This window comes from Lynx rufus, unplaced genomic scaffold (genome assembly GCF_022079265.1).
Source record: "Lynx rufus isolate CCGP_SWC_20201006 ecotype Redwood Valley unplaced genomic scaffold, mLynRuf1.p SCAF_4, whole genome shotgun sequence".
Lineage (NCBI taxonomy): Eukaryota > Metazoa > Chordata > Mammalia > Carnivora > Felidae > Lynx > Lynx rufus.
This window is the reverse complement of record NW_025814856.1, coordinates 147,052,532-147,074,295: the sequence shown is the minus strand read 5'-3', so window position 1 is coordinate 147,074,295 and position 21,764 is coordinate 147,052,532. Positions and strand designations below refer to the sequence as shown.

At 49.4% G+C, this 21,764-nt stretch overlaps 1 protein-coding gene across 2 annotated transcripts; it reads right to left on the bottom strand.

The window, feature by feature from the left end:
• Positions 1–392: 392 nt before the first annotated feature.
• Positions 393–20,918, bottom strand: CPA4 (carboxypeptidase A4). Of its 2 annotated transcripts, XM_047096060.1 has the most exons (11): positions 20,851–20,918; positions 16,206–16,287; positions 15,655–15,789; positions 14,456–14,554; positions 11,570–11,671; positions 10,152–10,256; positions 9,330–9,440; positions 7,823–7,913; positions 6,411–6,610; positions 5,357–5,441; positions 393–596 (listed from the first exon to the last, which is right to left on the bottom strand). In XM_047096060.1, exons 1-11 carry the CDS (start codon positions 20,916–20,918, stop codon positions 409–411), a joined length of 1,266 nt encoding a protein of 421 aa, XP_046952016.1. In that variant the 3' UTR covers positions 393–408. The 2 variants fall into 2 exon arrangements, with proteins under 2 accessions (XP_046952016.1, XP_046952017.1); XM_047096061.1 differs by lacking the exon at positions 14,456–14,554.
• Positions 20,919–21,764: the final 846 nt, after the last annotated feature.

Sequence of the window (21,764 nt, the reverse complement as noted above, 5' to 3'; positions counted from 1 at the left end):
GGGCCCCAGCAGAGCAAGGTCACCAGCTAGGCTAGATTGGATAAGGCTAGAGAACCACGTTCAATGTCTTTTTGTTCCAAAAATGAGGTAGAGGCATGCCACCCAGTAAGGAGTGACCCTACGTGTGGCCTACCCAGACAATTACATGAACGGAAGGGCCTACGAAGGGCCCAGTGAAACAGCAGGACCAAAACACAGCAGGGTAGCAGCAGCGCCTCTCTAAGGTCCACCGCCAGAACATACGAGCTTCAGGGATGAGGGCCGGAGAGGGGCTGCCCTGCGTGCCCCACAAAGCCAGAGGGCTCTGACTCACGCGTGAAAGAACAAGCTCCCTTTAGTAGTAGCTTTAGCGGGCAGGCAGACGCGGGGATAAATGACGGAAGACAGGGTCAGGGTGGGGCTCTTCGTCTAGTAGAGGTTGTCCCGCACGTGCTCCATGATGGTCTTCAGCCCCAACCAGGTCTCCTCGGCAGTGGGGATGATCTGGTTGGCTGGTAGGAGGAAGCCATAGTGGCCGGTATCTCTCAACTCAAACGTGAACGCATACTTGATGCCATTATCGTATGCCCAGTCAACGCTGCTCCCACTAGCTGGGTCTGTAAGTCAGAAAAGAAAACACTTTGAGGCCCAGCTTCTTTCAGGGTTAGAAGGGAAGGAGCCAGGGGTTCAGCCTGCCCGTGATTCCTTAGGGACCTAGAGTCCTTTCTGTAGGTCATCAGGCCTACGACACACGAACACTGGCCCGATGGCATCTTCAACGGTCTCAAACCAAGAGATTTTAAACCCTCATGCCCACCTTGTCACTAACTCACTGTGGAGACTCCTTCAGGTCACTCAGAACCAGTCTGCACAGAGTATGATAGGCAGCCCCCGAGACAGCCCCAGAGATCCTTGTCTCCTGGTCTTCACATCCTTGTACAGTGCACTCCGACAGTGAGTAGGGCTGACCTGTCCTGGGTAACTGACAGGCGGCTACAGAAATGATGGTGTGTGACCTTCAAGGCTAGACCAGAAACACTGTGGCTTCCACCGCGCTCTCTTGGATCATTCGCTCTGGGGAAAGCCAAGTAGGACAGTCAGAAAGCATCCTACGGTGACAAGGTCTATGTAGCAAACAACTGGGGCGTCCTGCTGATACTCAGCACGCTGGGGAAGCACCTGAGTGAGCCACTTTAGAAGCAGACCTATCCGGCCCCGTCGAGCCTTTAAATGACTCTAGCCTTGGAACTAGACTAGCAACCTCAGGAGAGGCCCTGAGCCAGAGTCACGCAGCTAAGCCCTTCCTGAATTCCTAACCCAGGGAAACAGTGGAAGAAAATAAATGTTTATATTATTTTCAGCTGCTAAGTTTTAGGATAACTCTTTACATAGCAAGAGATAAGGGATACACGGAGAGAAAGAAGCATGCCCTTGAGACTGTCCCTTTGCCAAAAGGCTGGGGAAAGGAAAGAGGCCTACCTTCCTGCTTCTTCCCAGCCAAACTCTACTAGAGCAGAAACTGGCTAAAAGTGCAAAGTGGGGGTGACACTGAATCGCCAAATAATGACGTCCACAGCAACTATCATTTCTTGAACATCCACCACGAGCCCGTCATTATATTGGAAAGTTTATGTGTATGACCTCATTAATCTTTAAAAACCCCAGTGAGGGGCGCCTGGGTGGCTCAGTCGGTTGGGCGTCCGACTTGGGCGGACTCAGGTCATGATCTCGCGGTCCGTGAGTTCGAGCCCCGCGTCGGGCTCTGTGCTGACAGCTCAGAGCCTGGAGCCTGTTTCAGATTCTGTGTCTCCCTCTCTCTCTGACCTTCCCCCATTCAGGCTCTGTCTCTCTCTCTCTCTGTCTCAAAAATGAATAAACGTTAAAAAAAAAATTTTTTTTTAAATAAAAAATAAAAACCCCAGTGAGGTGGGTAACACTGTCCTTATTTTTCAGATGAGGAAATCCAGGCTCAGAGTGGGTAATTTACCTAAGGAAATACAGACGGAAAATGGCAGGATTGGAATTGAAACCCGGGTCCCTCTGCTGATAAAAGCCCGTGCTTTCTTCAACCTCCTCCCAGTCCATTGAGTAGAGTACACGTCTGTTACGTGAAGACATGGGTTCCTTTTGTTTTCCCACAATTCCTGAGGGTTGTTTCCCATGATAGCATTTGTGATTTTTCTAGAGATGCTGCTTCTACTGCGATGACACGCCCCCTGAGGTTATGGAACAGACCCTCCTATAGTCTCCGAAATCCTTGTGCGGTTACCACGTCCTTCTCTACCCTGGGAAAAGGCTGAATAAAAAACAGATGATGGCACCAGAAATTTCTAGAGGTTAGTTATATGGCAAACTCAAGTATTTCAGAATACTTGGAAGGAGCCAAGAAGATCTCTGCTGAGCAAAGTGATCAAGTGCACGTACTTCACTTTATTTGGGTCTCTGCTCAGAATCTACCAACTCTTTTAACACGAGTGGGAACACACTACTAATATGCTATTAAAGACACACGTAGGGGCACCTGGGTGGCTCAGTCGGTTACGCGTCTGACTCTTGATTTTGGCTCAGGTCGTGATCTCACAGTTCATGGGATCGGGCCCCGAGCTGGGCTCGGTGCCGACCATGCAGACAGAGCCTGCTTGGGATTCTCTCTCTCCCTCTCTCTCTTTGCCTCTCCCCCACTCATTCTCTCTCTCTCTCTCTCTCTCTCTCTCTCTCTCTCAAAATAAACAAATAAACACTAAAAAAAACCCACTGTCTTTTTAAATTAACATTGGAAAATTATTCCCTATCAGCACATATAAATGCACCTCCTTCATTTGTGGGGGGGGGGGGGGCATACTGTCTCAGCGTGTGAATGCTTTTATTCAGTACTGTACTGATGGACATTTAGGTGTTCACCAGTCTTCCGTGACTATGAACGATGCTGTCATGAACATCCTTCATCCTCACAATCTAGCCACGAGTCAGATGAGCCCAGAGAACTTGCGTCCAAGCCCGGAGCAGACCAGAATCAGTGAATGGAAGGGGCGAGGGTTGCTAGAGGCAGGTGGCCTGAAGCCGCACAGTCTGACCAGAGGAAGGGGACGTGAAAACTCTTTAACGCAGACACAAGAATTCAAGAGGCAAAATGGGCTGGGGCTGTCCAGCACAGGGATTGAAAACGCGGTACGGCACAGAAAGCCTTCAGGACATAACCAACGATGCTCAGAAGGCCACTCGCTCGTGAAAAAAAGGAGCTTAAATCTCTTGTCCATGCTCTGTTTAAGAAGGCAAGAAAGCAGGGCACCTGGGTGGCTCAGTCGGTCAAGGGTCCGACTTTGGCTCGGGTCACGATCTCACAGAAGTTCGGGCCCCACGTCGGGCTCGCTGCTGTGTGCACAGAGCCTGCTTTGGATCCTCTGTCTCCCTCTCTCTTGGCCCCGCCCCCGCTTACATTTGCACGCTCTCGCTCTCTCTCAAAAATAGGAGAAAGAGGGGCGCCTGGGTGGCGCAGTCAGTTGAGCGTCCGACTTCAGCCAGGTCACGATCTCGCGGTCCGTGAGTTCGAGCCCCGCGTCGGGCTCTGGGCTGATGGCTCAGAGCCTGGAGCCTGTTTCCGATTCTGTGTCTCCCTCTCTCTCTGCCCCTCCCCCGTTCATGCTCTGTCTCTCTCTGTCCCAAAAATAAATAAACGTTGAAAAAAAAAAAAATTAAAAAAAAAAAAAATAGGAGAAAGAAAAAGAAGGCATGAAAGTGTGAAATTCACGTGACAACTGTTTTCAGCTACAACGGTTAATCTAAGAAAAGGTCCAGCACTTGAAGGGACGAATGTCAACTACTCGTGTAGCACATGCAATAATAACCCATAGAATTGGGGTGTTATTACACAAAAATTGATTACATTTTGGAAAGCCAAGGGGGCAGACAAAGCCTTTAAAGAATACAGAAGATGCATTCTGGAAAGACTTAGGAAATATTAGGTCTCCTGGACGACACTCGGGAGAGCCTTCTTCCTCTTGCTCTGGAGGAGTCCGATGAGTATCTCTTGATTTTGGGACAGCTTAAGCTGGGAAGAATGTGTTTGATGTGGGACGACAAGGCCGTCCTTTAAACTGGAGTTTGACCCCAAAGCCCCGACTGTGGTGACCCACAAAGCTCTTTTGAGAAGGCCTCGTCAAAGGACTCCTACCAAGTCTCTCTAGCTCTCTGTAGAGTCCCGAACTCCGTCCTCACTAATTAAGCAGAGAATGGAGACTCTCCTGACGTGCTTCTCCTCTGAGGAGTCCCCATTTAACAACACTAAGAACAATAAACCATGAATAATTAATGGCCGGTTGCTGCAATTAGCCACACAATGACAACATCAGGCTAATTGCTTTATACAGCACGGTGGCGGTGGCGGTGGCCATGATGGCAGCGGTGTATGAAAGGCAGACAAGAGGGCTGAGGTCAGAGTCCAGAGGGCCCAGCAGGGCGGATGGAGCATCCTCCCAGAAGGGGAAGGCGAAAGGGACAAGCTAGCCGAGGATGAAGCAGTTGGATGGCACGGTCATGGGATGGAAGAGGACAGAAGTATCAGCAAGTTTGCAGGGGCTCTGAGGGTGGACCAACTGTCGGAAAGTTACCTACAGAGGAGGCACTGGGGGGGGGAAAGAAGGGCGCCATCTTAAACGGTGCCAGAATTGTGCTCCTCGTGTTTGTATTTTTACTTCCCCTTGATAGCTAGACTCGTAGAGAACGAGAATATTCTTCAATTTGACCTTTAAAGATCAGGCTCACAGAATAAGGGAACCGGAAGGTTCTCAGCAGGAACAGGGTGAAATGCTCAGATGAGACACTTCAGTGAGAAACCAGAACAAAGGTTGAAGCTGTAGGTAATGAGCCTCAAGACCACCTTCAGGTTCGGAGTCTCGGTAGAGGTTTTTTGGGGGGCGGGTGGTTCGGCTTGCTGTTAACCATTGCACAGAAGATCCCAGATCCCAGCATGCTGTGCTCCAACACATGCTCACTGCTGACGGGAAGGTGAGCGAACCCCCCTCCCCAACCTCAGCACCACCACCTCGGTCTGCCGATCCAAAGGTGGCTTTCCTTTGAATTTTCCTTTGAAAATCCTATGTCAGGATCTTTCCTGGAATGTGAGGAACGCAGTCCAGCAGGACTCACCTCACTGTGGGCACGTGATAAATGGCCCAGCAGTGGTGATGGTACCGATGAGGACGACACCTGCAGCACGGACGATCACACAGGCTTGACACAAATCTGGTCTACCGCTAACAACTAACAATCCGACTACAGTGTAGTAAGGCCTAACTTGCAGCTCTTCTCCCGCTTCCTTCTTCTCAAGTTTCCTCTCAAAGCATTTTCTAAATAACCGATGCACACAGCGAGTACTTACAGACAGTGGTGCAGGTAGGACCCACTTGGTACGTCGTGCCCGACAGGGAAGCCAGAGCTTTGGCCGCACGCCTCGCCACCTTGTCCTAGAAGGGGGAATCGGCGGAGTGAGAAAGAATGGATCCCACAGCCTGACATCCCCCAGCTGTTCTGCACTGCAATGGTATGGAAGATTCTCAGCCCCTCCCCTGGGTTTCCCTTCCGGTCTCCCTCCTTCCCATCCAACCAGAGCCAAAGCCTGATACACAGAGATGTGGAGGGCTGCTCACCAGCCCATTGGGAACCTAGTAAATACACCACCGTCTTCACCTCTCCCGAGGGACGGGAATGTCGTGGTCATGAACATGTGAGAAGGCCAAGTTACGTCCCAGAGGAAACCTTCTAAGAGTTGGGCGTTCCTGGAGTGGAAGTGAGACGGGGCCACCGTATGTGGATGTGCCCTATGCAGAATGCCTGAGACCAGAATCTAGTCCACACCTAGCATGAGCCCTGCATCTGCCGGGAGGTTTATAGGCCAGCTATGGCCCTGGGCAGGGGGGGCGCTCTCACACCGACCAGCACAGTGGGAGAAGCGCGCAGTCGCCCTGCAGGTGCAGCCCTGCTTGAACCAGTCCACCCTGAATGCCTGTTCACATCCTGGGGCGAGTCACTGTAAGTGACACGGAGCACCCCTAGGCTGTAGCCTGCACCCTACTTAAGTTATACCTTGACCAGAATGAGGAGCACCTCCCCCTGACCCTCCACAGTGCCACCCGCAGTTCTTGGCAAGCAGTGGGTCCGTAACACATTTTGGTCAGAAAAATAATTGAGAAGGAAAGGACAGGTGCAGGGTACGGTCCTTGAAACTCACAGCAAACACAGAAATAATGAGAACGGACTTCTACCTGCCCCCAGGAGGTCTGATGGCACATTCCAAAGGGCAGAGAGAGAAGACCCGGCCCGATGAAATAAGCCCAAGCTCCCGGACTTTCCCTATAAGCTGGAGAACAACCACTGTGGCAGCACCCCGGGGTCAAGCAGGCCCAGGGCTCGGTAGAAGGTAGCCCATCACTCACCAGCTCATCAGCATCTGGGGCCTTCTTCACTGTGTATCCATACGGATACATCAGCAGCTGTGAGTAGCTGTGCAAGTCGATGAAGCATTTGAAATTCCCATGTTCTTGGATGAAATCTACCACCGACTTCACCTCCACTTCCGAATTGGCATGGGGTCCGTGGTATATTTCAGAGCAAGGGTTGTCACTGGCTCCCTCTCCTGTGGGGGGTGGGGAGGTGGCCCAAGCAGAAAGATTAACCCGTAGGCAAGAAAACAGAAATGCAGGACACTCAACCCAGAAGAAGGGCGGAAGGCGTTGGCAGTGGACAGGTCAATGCTAGAACCCCCCCCCCCAAGAGACTAGTTGGTCCACACTATGCGTACATTGCAGGGAGGGCGCAGAAGTGGGAAGTCAGGGTACTGCATCTGCCTCCAGAGGGGGAAAACTGGGAGGAATCCTTTAAACGGATAGAGTTGACCTTGTATCACCCAACAGTTGTCATAAATAATTAATATCATACCTGACAGTGGGTTGTAATTAACAAGTATTCGAGATAATTAATATGAAGACCAATTAATAATGAAAATGACTCCATTTATTCTGGTGTCAACTCATTCTCTTGGTTCAGATCTTAATGGCCAAGGGCTGCCAAAAATAATCTATTGTTGTGGCCAAAGTCTCGTATTTGACAGGCATTTAGAAATACTGCCTTCTTTACTCCACAACAGAGCTCCCTGAGGTATTTGGCATGAGTGTAAAACCACCCCAGTTGTGGGAAGATCTGACTTCACTTTGATGCCCTCAGTTCCCACATTTCTATCAGCTCCTTTCCCACAGCCACATTATTGTCCCCGCCAACGGTGTGTGTGGCAGGCAAGCTGCCCTCTTCCGAGTTACCACCAGGAACCCGTCCATCTACCCAGCCACCCGCCCAAGAGAAGCGGGGTGACCAGGGTATAAGGCATAGATCTGTATATCCAAAACTACAACAGTTTCTCAAACATTAGTGTTCTTTTCTTCTTTTTTTTTTAATTTATTGGGGGGGGGGCAGGAGGAGGGGCAGAGAGAGAAGGAGACACAGAATCGGAAGCAGGCTCCAGGCTCTGAGCGGCCAGCGCGGAGCCCGACGTGGGGCTCGAACTCACGAACCGTGAGATCATGACCTGAGCTGAAATCAAGAGTCTGACACTTAACCAACTGAGCCACCCAGGCGCCCCAAATGTTAGTGTTCTTTTAGGAGAACAAGAATTGCAGGGTTGTTCCTTTTCAGAATTATCCAAAACAAGAAACACAAAAACCCAAGACATAGTGTAAGGGACTGGCCCAAGTCTCTCAGTGAAGCAGGAATGGAGCCAGCCTAGAAACTGGCTCCCTCACCGCCACCCGGGAGCCCTGTGGTCCAGGCTTTGAAAACCATGTCCCCAACCTACCTGCAAAACTAGCATTCCAATTTCTGTTTGGATCAGTACCAACGCAACGGCTTCCAGGATTTATGGACCGTGTCTTCCTCCATAATCGGTTCTGAAAAGTCCATCAAGAAAGGAACACACATCCAGAGACGGGTCAGGGCACAGGACAGGTGAAGGTTTTCTCTGGGGGTCTATGATGGAGACGGGCACCACCAAGGGGGCAAGCTGCTTGTGACTCTGCCTGGAGTTTCACCGGGGCTCCGGTCCTCAGTGACTGAGCCGTCTCCGCTCATCTCCCAGAAAGGAAAGGCTTAGCCCTTCTGGCTCAGAGAGAAGGACTCCCCCAAAGTGTCCTGATAAGAACCTTATTGGGGCGCCTGGGTGGCTCAGTCGGTTGAGCGTCCGACTTCGGCTCACGTCATGATCTCACGGCTCGTGAGTTCAAGCCCCGCGTCAGGGTCTGTGCTGACAGCTCAGAGCCTGGAGCCTGCTTCCGATTCTGCGTCTCCCTCTCTCTCTCTGCCCCTAACCCACTCGCATTCTGTCTCTGTCTCTCTCAAAAATAAATAAACATTAAAAAAAAAAAAGAAGAAACTTATAATGCGAGAACCAGCCTGATACCACCTGAACCCACCGGATAACTCTTGGTTTCAGCAAAAGTAGGACAAACAGACATCATATACCCAAATGATCGCTGGCATGAGTGACAGGAAGTGCACAGCAACTATTTTATTCTTGCCTAAAAAACCAACCTGAATCCAGTCAAACTTCAAGATCTGACTGCCAGTGAATAGGAAATATGGGGGATCCGGAAACAAGTGACACACAACAAAGAAGCCATCAGCCAAATTCGGAACGTGAGACATTCTGCAGGACAATTTACTCAATTTCTCCAACAAATGAATGACATTTTAGAAGATGTGTGTGGGGCGGGGGGTGGATAACTGCTGTAGATTGAAAAAGCCTGCAGAGCGATAACAACCAAATACAAGCGCAGGCCTTATTTGGGTACTGATTTCATTAAATTGAGTCAAAAGACATTTTAAAGATAATTGGGGGAATTAGATGATATGAAAGAACTTCCATTCATTTTTTAAAAGGTGACAGTGGTGTATTGTTTGGGGTTTTTGTTTTGTTTTGTTTTGTTTTGTTTTGTTTTGTTTTAATTATCATCGACTAGAGATGCATACTAAAGGAGTTCGGGGTAAAATAACCTGATGTCTGGGATTTGCTTTTAAAGAAAAGGGGGAAAAGGTGTGGGAGGGAAAGAAATGAAAAGAAGATTGGTAAAGCGTTGATAATTATTCAAGAGCCATGACAGGGAGTTCATTAGACTCTTCTCTCTAACAAAAATATTCCCTGGTGACTCTCGGCTCAGAGAGAGACTGAAAAACGAGAGCCCAAGAGAGCTCCTAACCTGCACACGTGTGCGAGTTTTCTCCACGTTCATACAACTATGCAGGCGGCAAAACAAGGGATTCAACCAATTCTCCTTAACTCCAAGCCCGGCCCGCTCAGTATTACTCACTTGAGTTTGTGTGTACACATATCCGTCAGGATTGGCCACGGGCAACAAGAAAATATCCATTTTCTCCAAGATGGAGGTGATGGTTGGGTCCTTCCCGTAATCAGATGCAATCTGAGCAGAGACGAGAAGCTCGTCAGCGATGTCAGGGCAGGCTGGGGTGCTAGGTCTAAGCCTGTGTATCTTCCCCAGATGCCCCTCTGCAGCCTCCCTGCCGCCCTCATAGACACGGCCCCATGCAAAGCTCTTGGATCACTTCGAAACCTGGGGGCACATGGCTTCATGAGGACGTCAACATTTGCAAGGAGTCCAGGGCTCCCTGGTTTATTCATTCCTTCCAGGGGGTGGGAAGAGGGGAGGGAAGAGCCACATATCATGATAGTTTGGGGGGAATCTGGGCCCCCACGCACAGCACCCTTCCTCTCCCTAGCGCTGCCTTAAAGCAGACCCTCCGGAGGGACACGGAGACAACATGAGGTCCTCGAGGGTCTGGAGGGCTAGGATGGGACTGAAGGCAAAGCTCGTCTGAGTTTCACTGCTGAGGAGACTCTGCTCCCTTTCTGCGGGGCTGACTGCGGGTCAGTGTTTCGGGGCCACCTCTGCAGCTCATTAGCTTGCTCGTTGCCATGAATGCACTTTGTCATTTAACCGCAGTGCCCTGACCAAGGGGCTCTGACCTCTTGCTTCTCTGATCCGAAAAGGCCCCCAGCCTACTGTGTCTATGCAGAGTGCCTTCCCACCTCGTCCCCCAGGCCCAGCCTCATGGGATGCTGCGGGGGCACCCCTGGCCCACCGGAATTCTCAGCTAATACCAGGCGACATGACCTTCCTCGCAGTCCAGATCGCTGTGGCCACCGAGATCCACTCCCGGGAATGGATGCCTGCGTTCAGCCAAATGGCCGGCCGCCGCCCGCCTTCTGCAGTGCCGAACTGTGGAAGGAGAAAGAGGCCAGAAAATGACCCTCCTGCCCACGTCTCCACTCACCTCTCGTCTCCCCAGCTCACCCCTATTCATTTAATCCATTTAAGATAATTCAGAGACCAAATGTTCCTGAGGGCACCATCTATTTATCAGGCTTCTCCGTGACCAGGGAGCTTAATTGGTTGGCTGTCAGGGCCCAGCCGAAGCTCCGGGCAGCTTGAGCTGCCCCCGGGTTGGAAGCAAATGGGAAGGGGAAACAATTGCTATTGTGAATTATAATGCCAGTGTGATTAGAGATAATATTATGTCTCTTGAAAGACCTCAAATGGTATCCCAACAGAGAGAGACACAAAAGTGCATGAACCAGCCTGTTCTCGCTGATGCAATAAATGAATTCGATTTTAAAAGGAGGAAGAGAGAGGTTCACTATAGCTCTTTGTAAATGGCATGAAATGAATTCTGGCTCCCGCCTTTTAGTGTGGGGCTGGGCCGCCTTGGGTCAGAGTGTGGTGCTAATGAAGCCAGAGTCTGCATCAGATTGGCAAATAATCTAAATTTATGGGGATTATTTTAGGGCAAGCAGTTCAGTGGCAAATCTCCTCCGGCTGGTAATTCAAGCACCGCTATGAGCCAGGGTTCCTCACGGCTTATACAAAGCTAAGGATTTGACAAATTCTTAGCACCATCAGTTGCTCCGTGGTTCCTATCTCCAAATTCCTTTTATTCATTTGGCTGGATTATTTATGTAATTTATGTCCCTGCCATAAATTCCCTACCTCTTTTGCCAATATAGACCTGAATCTGTTAGAAATATCTAGAAATTAGGCTTTGTGCAGCCAAGGAGCATAGGCTGGGCTTAAAATTACATCAACCCTAAAATTAGCTTCCTAGATTGCTTTTCCAATAAGTACCCCTAAAAGCAGAAGAGAATTTGTAGAACTATCCCCATTTGTCTTACTTTACAGAGGTAGGAATGAAGGCAAAAGACTGTGGCCCATCTGAGAGCTTTCTGGAATACTAATCGAACCCACCCCACGCCCACCCCCACTACCCCTCACCCCCACTCCCTTTGATCCTGCCTTTCAGTCAAAGCTTGCAATGGGATGGATTCCTTCTAAGTTCTAACTCGTTCCACATTAGGCAAAAGCAGAGGACTCTCTGTCAGACCAAACCTGAACCCCAGTAGATGTCTCCCCACGCCCCTGAAGTCAAGGAGATCCTAAGAAGCTGTCTCCTTCAGAGGCTTGAGGGCTGGGTCCTAGACACAAGGGACCAGGAGCCTGAGTCCAAGTCTGGCCCCTTGAAGAGCCTGGGGTCTCACCTTCAGTACATACATGGACCGGTTTTCAAATGAATGCCCAATCTTCACTCTGCTCGCCAGATCAGGAAAATCTCCAGCAATGCTATCCATCTCATGATAAATCTGAAGCACGAAAAAGTGAACTCAGGGGAGTTTAAAAATTTTGTTCAGCTCTGGGTAGGTATCTGTGAATTTCATCTTACTGATCTCAGTGATTTCTACCAGCCCTGTGATCCTGGGATTGGCAACATTATCGCCCTGGAATACCTATTCTTGAAGAACTGCCTAAAGAGTCCTTTTCAACGATATTCTAGAAAATAACACATTTTATTTGTCCATAAAATTATAGGCCACTAACCTAGAGAGAGACTTGTGCAGATACTTCTCCAACAGTGTGGTGCCTTGCACCATACTAGACTGGATAAATCAGCAATTGCCCCATTTAGCCAAGGTTCTTGAAAAACGATCCTCTCTAAGCTTTTTGATCACTTTCTCCACGAGGTTTTTTTTTTTAAAAATTACCATACGCCATATGTGTGTGTGTGTGTGTGTGCGTGTGTGTGTATTTGTTTTATAATGTGCATATGTTATGTATTCTACATGCATACCGTATATTATGTACGTTATATCACTGGAATAACGCACCACAAAAATATACTACGTACACTATAAAACAACCCAAAGAAACAAAAACATTAATAATTGCATTAATAATAAATATACACGTATGTAGAACGTCAATAGAAGTTGTAAGGTTTCTTCCTCCATCCCAGTGAGGCGTCTTCCTTACCCCCTGTAGTACAAGCACCCCACTTTGGAGATTCCTCTATCGGCCTTAAGAGAACAAGTGAAGCACTGTAAATCATAGTTACAAATGCTTCCGTTTGTTTTCAATTTTTTTTAATTTGATTTCAATAGAGTTCATCCATCTTAGTTGCTCAAACCTCTTGAGGGTCAAAAGAAGGAAATAAATAAGTTTATATTTAGACCTTAAAATTGGAAGAGGGAGCTTTACAGAGGAGAAAAACGTGCAGTCCATATAAAATAAAATCAAGCTTCAATGGTTTATCAGAGCTGCAGTCAATATGGCAGACTGAGCAGAGAAGCAAGAGACCGCCCCTCCCCCCCCAGATGTATAACAGCAAGCCAGGCAAACTACAATGAGAATAACCCACAGCCAAGTTTAAAACCCAAGAAAGGAGACACCGCAGGGGCAAGAAATGAAAAGGGAACAACTAGCCATCTGGGTGCAAGGTAGAAAACGCAACACGGGGACCAAACACCTGCCATGGGCACTGCGGGTTTGCGGCAAACCAGGAATAGCAACATAGAGCACAGGACCCGGCGTGGGCAAGGGGCTGGAACTTGAGAGCTGGGAACCAGCCCTTCCAGCCACGAGAAGGGCCTGGAAACTCTACCTACTGACCCTAGGAAGTGAAGCCAAAGCCGGAGGCCCGCACCGAGCCAGGACAGGCAAGAGAGTCACCCAGGTAAAGTTACAACGCCAAGCTATATCCGGAGGGAGGGGTCCAATTCACACTGCCAGCATGAGGGGAGACGAGCAACTAACAGAAATAACAGCAAACATGAGATTCCCACCAGAGACGTAAGAAGGCCTAAGCGCCTACGGGATGAGAGCTCTTAAAAGCTGTTTTTAGAAAGAACTGCAGGTGATCGAGCCAAGAGGGAGATAGCACACCAATGCCCAGCGGGGGGCCTCACGGGAGGGGTTGGGGGGGGACACCTAGAGCCAGAGGGCAAAAGCAAGTGCTTGAGAGAGTGAGGATCCCATGGCAGGCAGGCGAGGGGACGGAGTTCCTGGGGTCTTGGGTGACATTTGCAACCGGTTAAGCTCAGCTAGGGAGTGCCCCACGTTAACGAAGCTAACGTCATGGGTTTGATCCCTGGGTGAGCCCTGAGCTCTGCTTTTGTCCATGGCCCGGGACTGAACTCCTAACTTTATCCAGCTGTTCTGCAGATGTATGTCATTGGTCACAAGAGGGATCAAGGGCCAGTGCGGTTGGAAGTATACACAATAAACAAAGCTACTGACGATCAGGGGAAAGAAGTGAAAACAGTTGGTCAACCTTGGAAATCACCCCTCATCTAGAAGAAAAACAACTCAAAGTATATGCCTCATGCAAAGCATGCCAGGAACACCGTCTTCGGATAAAAAGAACAACATGTATGCGGGTACGGGAAGGAGAGTAACAATTTCGTTTTGAGGTGTTGTTCTGAGCGAGGAGAGAGCTTCCAGACTAATGTAGAAGACATCGAGGGTCGTAACAAAACTCTGCTATATGTGATGCGGTCCCCTTCTGTAGCCCCTCTTGATTCCTCGAGTTCTAATAGCATATTAAATTTTTCTGCTCCAAGTGTTTTACTGTGAGGGTTGGCTTACCTTGAAAGTCAGTCATCTATATAAAGTGGTTTTTAACTAAACACAGCACCAAAACACATTAGGGAACAAATATACGTTGTAAGTAATCATGATAAATGAGTGGAAATATTTGGTTAACCTTGGAAATAACCACTTGTCTACTTGCCTGGAATAAGTAACATTTTAATCTGGGTGAGTAAAATACAGGGATTATGGTGGGGTGTAAGAAGGTTGAATTACAAGGACGGAAATGATTGTAATTATTCCATGGTTTTCTTTAAGGGGTTGCCTTAGAAAAGAAGGATACATGTGGGAGAAAATGTTCAGTTGTGTTTCACTGTGCTCTTAGGTGCTGGTGGGAGATAAACGACCCAAGAATTACGAAGAAATTGAAGCGTTCACATTGTAGCCCCTTAGTAAAAGGGTGTTGTGCTAAGTACTAACACCTATGTCCTGGAAGTAAGATAAGGGGTTACAAAACCCAGGGTTCTGACGACCTTTCCCTTAACCTGCTCTGAGACACTTACCGCTTCCAGGGAATGGTAGGCCCCATAGTTGAAGTTATTACCGCTTCGCTCTTGCCCTTCATTGTGTTGCATTTCTTCATCTTCATGATCTAAAAGGGCCTGAAAAAAGACACGGCAATGTCGTGAAGTGACCCAATGGACATGGAGGTTCGTGTTGTTTCTGCCATGTCTTGGCACGAGCTGGCCAAGATGGCGGCACCCTCGTCACACAAATGCCAAGGGGTAAGAGGGGGTCAGATTTTTTTCTCCATATCTATAAAAGCTTACTTCTTGGCACCCAACGTACATCACCCCATTCGAAACCCACTTACTCCCCAAAAGCAACATATGCGCTATTTGGTTATTCTACGCTGTGAATTCTCTAGGCATCAGCCCGCATCTGGTATCCAGTGCCTCTGAAATACACAGCTTGGGAAACCATTCAGAAACAAAGAAATTCTTATAACCACTCATACTTTGAAGGCTCCTGGCAGATGTCTGTGACATGTGAGGATGATTAATAAGCTCACAGCTGCTCACGCCATCAGGAAACTCCCGGGCCAAATCACCAATTAGTCCATAACCCACCTCGGTGAAGGAGAGAACATGAGCCAGGCACTGTCCTGCTGCTCAGATACAGGTCGCGAGGCTGGTGTCTGGATGGGTGGTGATGTCCCCTCTGCTGAGAACTGTTGGTGACATTCCCTCTTTCTCAAAGGACGCTTTTCATGACTGGTCTCCGACACCCCCCCACACATACACACGCACACTCTTTCCTTCCCTCCTGACTTCAAATACGAAAAGGGACGGAGGTTTAATACTTGCGGGGCACCTGCGACAGACCGGGCACTGCTGGGCATTTTACATGCGCTTAATCACTTAATTTTCTCAACAAATTGTGTGAAGTAGGTCCTCACTGGTACCATTTTACTGAGGGAGAAATGGAGGCTCGAGACATTAATAGCATGTCCACAAAGTCACACAGCTGGTAGCTAGCAAAATGAGGATTTGGCTCCAGATCTGCCCAGTTCCCTAACCGACATAATGCTCTTTTCTACTACAACATGTTCCACTAACGAGTCACTGCACTTGACCTCCCTAGGCCTCAATGAGCTCATCTATAGAATGGAGAAGGATAAGACCAGGACTTGCACGCGTCTCGGATCCACTCTGGATGCTTTGGCCTACGCAAGACCAGTTAGGGACCTTGCTCTACCCACCTGCAGGTCTCCGATTGTCACGGAGTACTCTAAGCCCTGGGACTTCAGGAAGGATTTGACGGGCTGCAGGCTGACAGATGGGACCAGGACATCCACAAGACGACTGAAGGTGGAAGGAGCTTTCCAAACGTCGAGCTGAAGAGAACAGAAATGAAACCAGGTTAAAGGACAGTTCAGGTAAAAGGCACAATGAGCTCATTCTTCTGGAACAACTGCCAAAAGCCAGGGTGAGCCCTGAGGAGCTGGGCTCCGCCCAAGGGCAAACGCTGCCCTTTTCGCGGCGGTGTCTGGTCAGGCCTACGCAGAAGGCAATACCGGGCAAAGTCCAAGAAGTAAAAAGTCGATGGCAGACAGAAAGATGGAGCCCACTGCTGAGGCCTCCCATCTCCCAGGACAGCAGCGCTGTGACCCACAGCCCTCTCAGGCGTGCGGAGGCACTTGACTGATACAGGACTACGCACAGAAACTCGTCAGGAGCAACAACGCCAGCGGTGCTAATCGTCTCTCACCAAAGTCAGAGATACCCAAGAGGACTAAGAAGAACCAGGTACCTTAAAGTTGTCTGAGTTCACTAGCTGACTTAGTTTGCTGATCTCGTCTCCATTTCTGACGTTAATCCTAAAAACTTGGTCCCTGGAGGGGGGGGGGGGGCGACAAAAAAAAAAGCAAGAGATAATGGTCAGCTTTCAGCTGGCAGATAAACCCCAAGCCTACTCTCCCAGACATAACTGGGCCGAATGAGAGGAAACGGTCTAGTCTTTGGTTATAACGTATAGCCATTAAAAATAAGACTACGTGGCAAATGTGAAAAAGCGCTTATAGTATAACTTGAAGGGAAATATTAAGCGAAAGAGCAGGACACAAAATTGTATGTATGCCATGATTACAAGTATGGAAAAAGCAGATGCATTGGAAGAAAAACAGACAACGGAAATATAGCAAATGCTGACAGTGCTTATGTCCGGGTCGTGGGATTATGGATGACTTACTTTTTTTCCCCTTGTATCTGTTTTCTGTAATGTGGTCATATTACTTTATAATGAAAAACATATATATTTTGCAGAAAGGAATGTTCCCGAGTTACACGCAAAGCTAACTCAAGACATAAAGAAGCACTTCTTCACTGTCAGGGGCTAGGACCGAAACTCTGGCTGAAGGTCCGTGCTGGAAAGAGCTGGAAAAGAGAACAGACCTTCTGTCCTCGGAGGGTTAGCTATTTGCTGGGTGGTCTCTCAATCCTGTCCAGCTCCAGAACTCTATACAAATACGAATTACAATACGGGCTAGGGTGCTGGGGCTGACTTGGGATTCAGTCCTCCCGAGGGGGCCCTGAGAAGGCCCAGAAGGGAGCCGGCCAGTCCCGAGCCCCCCTTTGTCGTCTGTCCTGAACTCGCTTCGTGTACACCATTTAGCTTCTGCAGCAGCGGCAGGGGCAGAGGCCCCCCGAAGTCCTGTGTGTGGGCGGGAGAAGGCCGAGCCTGAAAAGCTGCCTTTGTGCCCTCAGCCGGCTCAGGGAGCCAGGGGAGCCATTAGCCCGTTGCTAGGCGACGGCCCGAATGAATCCGCACTCAACGCTGTCACATGCGTCATCCCTTTACACGAATGAATGCGGGAAGAGCTGCTGGAGAGGGCTGTGGGCTGAAGGACCTGTTGACAGAGAAAATGGTTCTGTCACAGGGAGCTAAATGTGCAGCCTCACGTGGCAGATCCGCATCTTCTGATCAGAAAACCGGCTCGATCCAGATGGGGCTCTCAGGGTCTAACTTTGTTCTGGGAGGTTCTGGAGAATCTCCAGGGGGTCGTCTAGTCCAGCCCCGAGGAGGCAAGGGTTGCTTCCGCTGCAGGGGGGGGGGGGGGGAGGTCTGGTGGAAATGCCAATGCCAAGGGCTCACTTTCTCCCAAGGCGTCCAGTCTCCACAGGGTCCTTGGAGGTGGGCAGCTGAGCCCATCCCCCCGGAGCTGTTGAGGCCACACTGGAGAAGCCACTGGCTGGGCTGGGGGGGGGGGGGGGGTCTCAGCCTGAGCCCAACAGGCTTGCTAGGAGTTGAACTGCAGCCCTAGGAAGGTGGGGAGTCAGACTACCATTTCCCAGACACAGGCAAGCAGCCTCACAAGAAAGGAACAGGTTGAAAACAGAAGGGGAATCCTCACTCCTGCCTAAGTCCCGGGCCCCATCTGCCGAACTTACGCTCTGTCGCAACCCACCCCCAACACTCCAGAAACGAGGAGTCTTTAAAATGAGTGTTCTAGAGAGCACCTGTGCACTGACATCTCGATTGGCAAAATGAGGCATCTTGTAAAACACAACGCTGACTAGAACAATCATAAAAAAGGAGTGGAGGGAGAAGGAACGGGAATAGAAAAAAAAAAAAAAAAGGAACCAAGAGCATGGAGCTCTCGAGAGTATGAACGGCACGTTACACATGCACCCCGAACGTGTGTTTTACTTTCCCAGGGTGGTAAGTTCACAACAGCACGTCCACACTCCTGGGCATAGTCCACACAGCAGCGGAACACAGTGAAATCGAACTGGCCCTGAGCGTGAGTAAATCCACAGCACATTTCATCATACCCTATCCGCCAAGCTACCGGGGATAAAGACACAACTGTGGGGTGCAGGGAGGCAGAGTCGAAGGGCTGGTGCGGAGTGGGGCCCTTCCCCATCTGTCTCTCCTCCACCTCTCCCTCCTACACTCTCTCAGCGCCAGCCTCACCGAAATCCCAAATTCACCGCATACTTTGCCCTTCCGTGCCTTTGCACATGCTGTTCCCTCTACCTGGTTGCTAGCCCTTTTCCTTATCTTCCTGGCAATCTCACACTCAGGCTCCAAGAACCAATGTCATCAGCCATGAGGTTCTCCCCAACCCGGAGGCAACGTGAGGGATGGTCTTCAGATGGCCCTAAAAAGTGGGGGGGTTGAGGGGATCTAACATCATTCTCATGAGCGTAAGCCCGCCAGTGCCTAGAAGCAGAGAGAACATAAGTAGGTGCCGGGTGAAAGGCAGCCATTTTCTTGCCCTAATTGTCCTCGTCTCTATTTGCAAAATGCTCCTTCCCGGTCCTGGAAGTGTGGATGGCCGAACCCAACCTATCTCTGCCATCTAGAAATCCAAAGACCTCAAACTCTTGCTGGAAATGGAAGATTGGTCCGGGGGAGGGGATCTATTGGGATTTGCAAGTTGCCACGTCTACCCCTGCTGCTCCCCACAGGTGATCTCCGTGCTCTTGCTAACTCTGGTCCTCTTCCACACCTCGGGCTGTCCAGCTGCCACCAACGCGATGGCTGGTGACCTCCTCTCACTCACCCTCACACTCATCCCATGTTCTGGACGCCCTAGTGCCAAGCTTCTATCCTTCCCCCATTTCCATTTGGGCAAAGCCAAGAGGCCCGGCCCTTGGGCCTTTCTCGCCCAGATCGCCGGCCGGGCTTTGCAGCCACCACAAGACATCATTTCATACTTCTTGTTCTCTGCCTGCCCTGCACCTCTAGGCATCCTGGCCGCCGTCCATCCTTCAGATGGCTGAAGACCAGGCCACGAGACCCCAGCAGAGTGAGACACACTGGGGAAGTAGGGAGTCAGGTGAAAGAAACACAAGCTAGGGGGTGATGGGGGCGGGGGGAGAGCAACCATTATCTTCATCTCCATGACTACTGCCCCCCCACCCCCAGCCAAGCTGGGTTCTGGCTTCCTACCACATGAATGCCCGGAAAGGCCTTGCTAGAAACGTTCACTGAGCCAGGTGTCTGGGACAGGTCTATGGACCCTAGGAAGGATTCCACCACCCTTACTGGGTTCCCTACTATAGGATGAGAACAGATTGGGGGCGTGAGCTGCAATTAGCTCAGGCGCGCAGCCCTTTTGGTGCAAGTCCCTGTGGCGGGCGATCGAGTGCCGGGCCCGGCTGTCTCAACTCAGGGGTCCGTCCAGTGCGCTGTAAGTGAAGTCTGTATCCTGAGAAATAAAGATTGTTCCAGCCATGTGAATAGCTGCAGTGAGAGCCTGACGGCTCTCTGCGTCAGCCCACATGGCAGCGAGCATAGTTATTACACATCTACTGCTGAGCTGCCTGCGGAAAAATCTCCTTCTCTGGCCACCTGCTATGCCCAACCCCTCTGAGCTCTTTGACAGTAGACACCAGGGGTGAAAAGAAATCATCACCATAAAAATTACTCAATCTCATATAAGTAATTACCTCAATAAACATCCCCAAAGTCCCTCCAGCCAGATAGTATATTAGAGAGTAAACTAACACATATAGACATATCTGTGAGATACGGGATTCTGTCCGGAGACTAACTTGGTGATAGCAAAAGGGTATGGGTTTTGCCTCCAGAGTGGCAGCTCCCCTGCTTACCAGCTAAGTGGCCTTGGGCAGGTTCCTTAACCTTTCTAAGGCTGAGTTTTTTCATGTTTAAATTGAGGAAAATAACACCCCTGCCTGGCAGAGTTGCTGCGTGATCCAAAAGATAATGCACAGGAAAGCTCTTTGCAAATGGCAAAGCATTATGCGGTAATGAGTTATTAGAATTCAATCTTCTAGCGGGGGACCAAGGCACCCCTTCATCTCACCTACCTCCCAAATGTCCTCTCCACTGCAAAGCGCAAAGCATTCTGCAAACACACCGCACGCACACACACACACACACACACACACACACACACGCAGTGTACAAGTGTATCCTTCTGTGTCAATTTTCACAGCTGTGGCTAGGCAAGACCTATGCAATCTCCACGTCCCAGGCACTGATGAGAAAACACCAGCTCTACAAAGCCTTCACCATTAACAAAGAGGTGAAACCAAAGAGCCTAATAAGACCCAAGTTTTCCCCCTAAGCATGGCAGAAATTAGAAACACTTTCTGGTAATCCTCAGTAATTCATAATATAGAAGTTAAGAAAGTAGGAAAGGCCGGGAACTGACCTTACCAATAAGAACTAGGAAGTAAGAGAACTGATGGGAGATTAGGGAGCTGGCGAGGGACTGTGGCGCCCACCTAGTCCTGATTTCAGAGATAAATTGAGCCTGAGAGAGAAGGAACTTGTCCCAGAAGGACTGGGACAGAAGCTCATGTCTTCTTTCCCAATGCCACTCCACTTGAGATATAATCAGCCATTCATTTTCAAATCCATTTGGCTCCTATAACTCTGAACTAGCCAAATAATGATAATCATAATAAGTCCAAAAGGAACTTACCCAAAAAACTTTTCTCGGCCACAGAAGCTGAGCCCAATAAGGGCCCCAAGGAACAGTATCCACTTCATGTCCCAAGGGTGTCAGTCATAGAGTGACTGAGTCAAGCTGTATTTATAAAGAGTCGGAAGCAGACTCATGTCCTCAAAAATGCTAATGCGATTCCCAATCACCCTTGCAACTGTGATGGTAGGTCAGATGGGCACCTACCAATGCCTCTTCCATTCCTTTCGAGTGATAAAGGCCAACCCTCTTGATTTACAAGGTCAGGAACTTGCTCCTCAGGCTGGAAAAGCCTGTGCCAAGGGTGCCACGTTGCTCATCACTTGGTATTTAAATAGTGTTTTTTGAATAAACAGGGAAGTCCCACAGTGCTGGAAAGAATTTACGGTCATAGGAGAGGCCAAACTGTAAACCTGAAATGAAGTTACCTCTAGAATAAGAAAGAAAGCGAAGACTATCAAAGAAACCCCAAGCCAACTTCAAGACCACACACTCCATAAGCCCTGTCAGAGAATTTCACCAGAACAGGTCATAACGATGAGAGTTTGTGACCTCTGTTACGAATCTGACATCTAATTCTTACGACTCCACTAAAAAAGTAGAAATACAGGAGGTAAACGGGATAGGAAGAAGTGTTAGTCTGGATAAAATCTCAGTTTTCCTTGGGGTCTGAGTAAAGGTAAGGCTTAATGGTATTATTAATAATAAGACTCTGTTACATTCGCTATACTCTCAGTCTAGTGTCCTTTCTGCCGAATCACAGCAGAACATATGAAAGGCACTCGTGATCTCCACAACTTCTTCAGGGATTCTGAGGCCTTCGAGTCTGTCCTGGGAGCTCCAAATCCTCAAATTTGGAGCCCCACACCCAAAGGCTCCCCCATCCCACTGTCCCTATGCCCTACATCATTCGT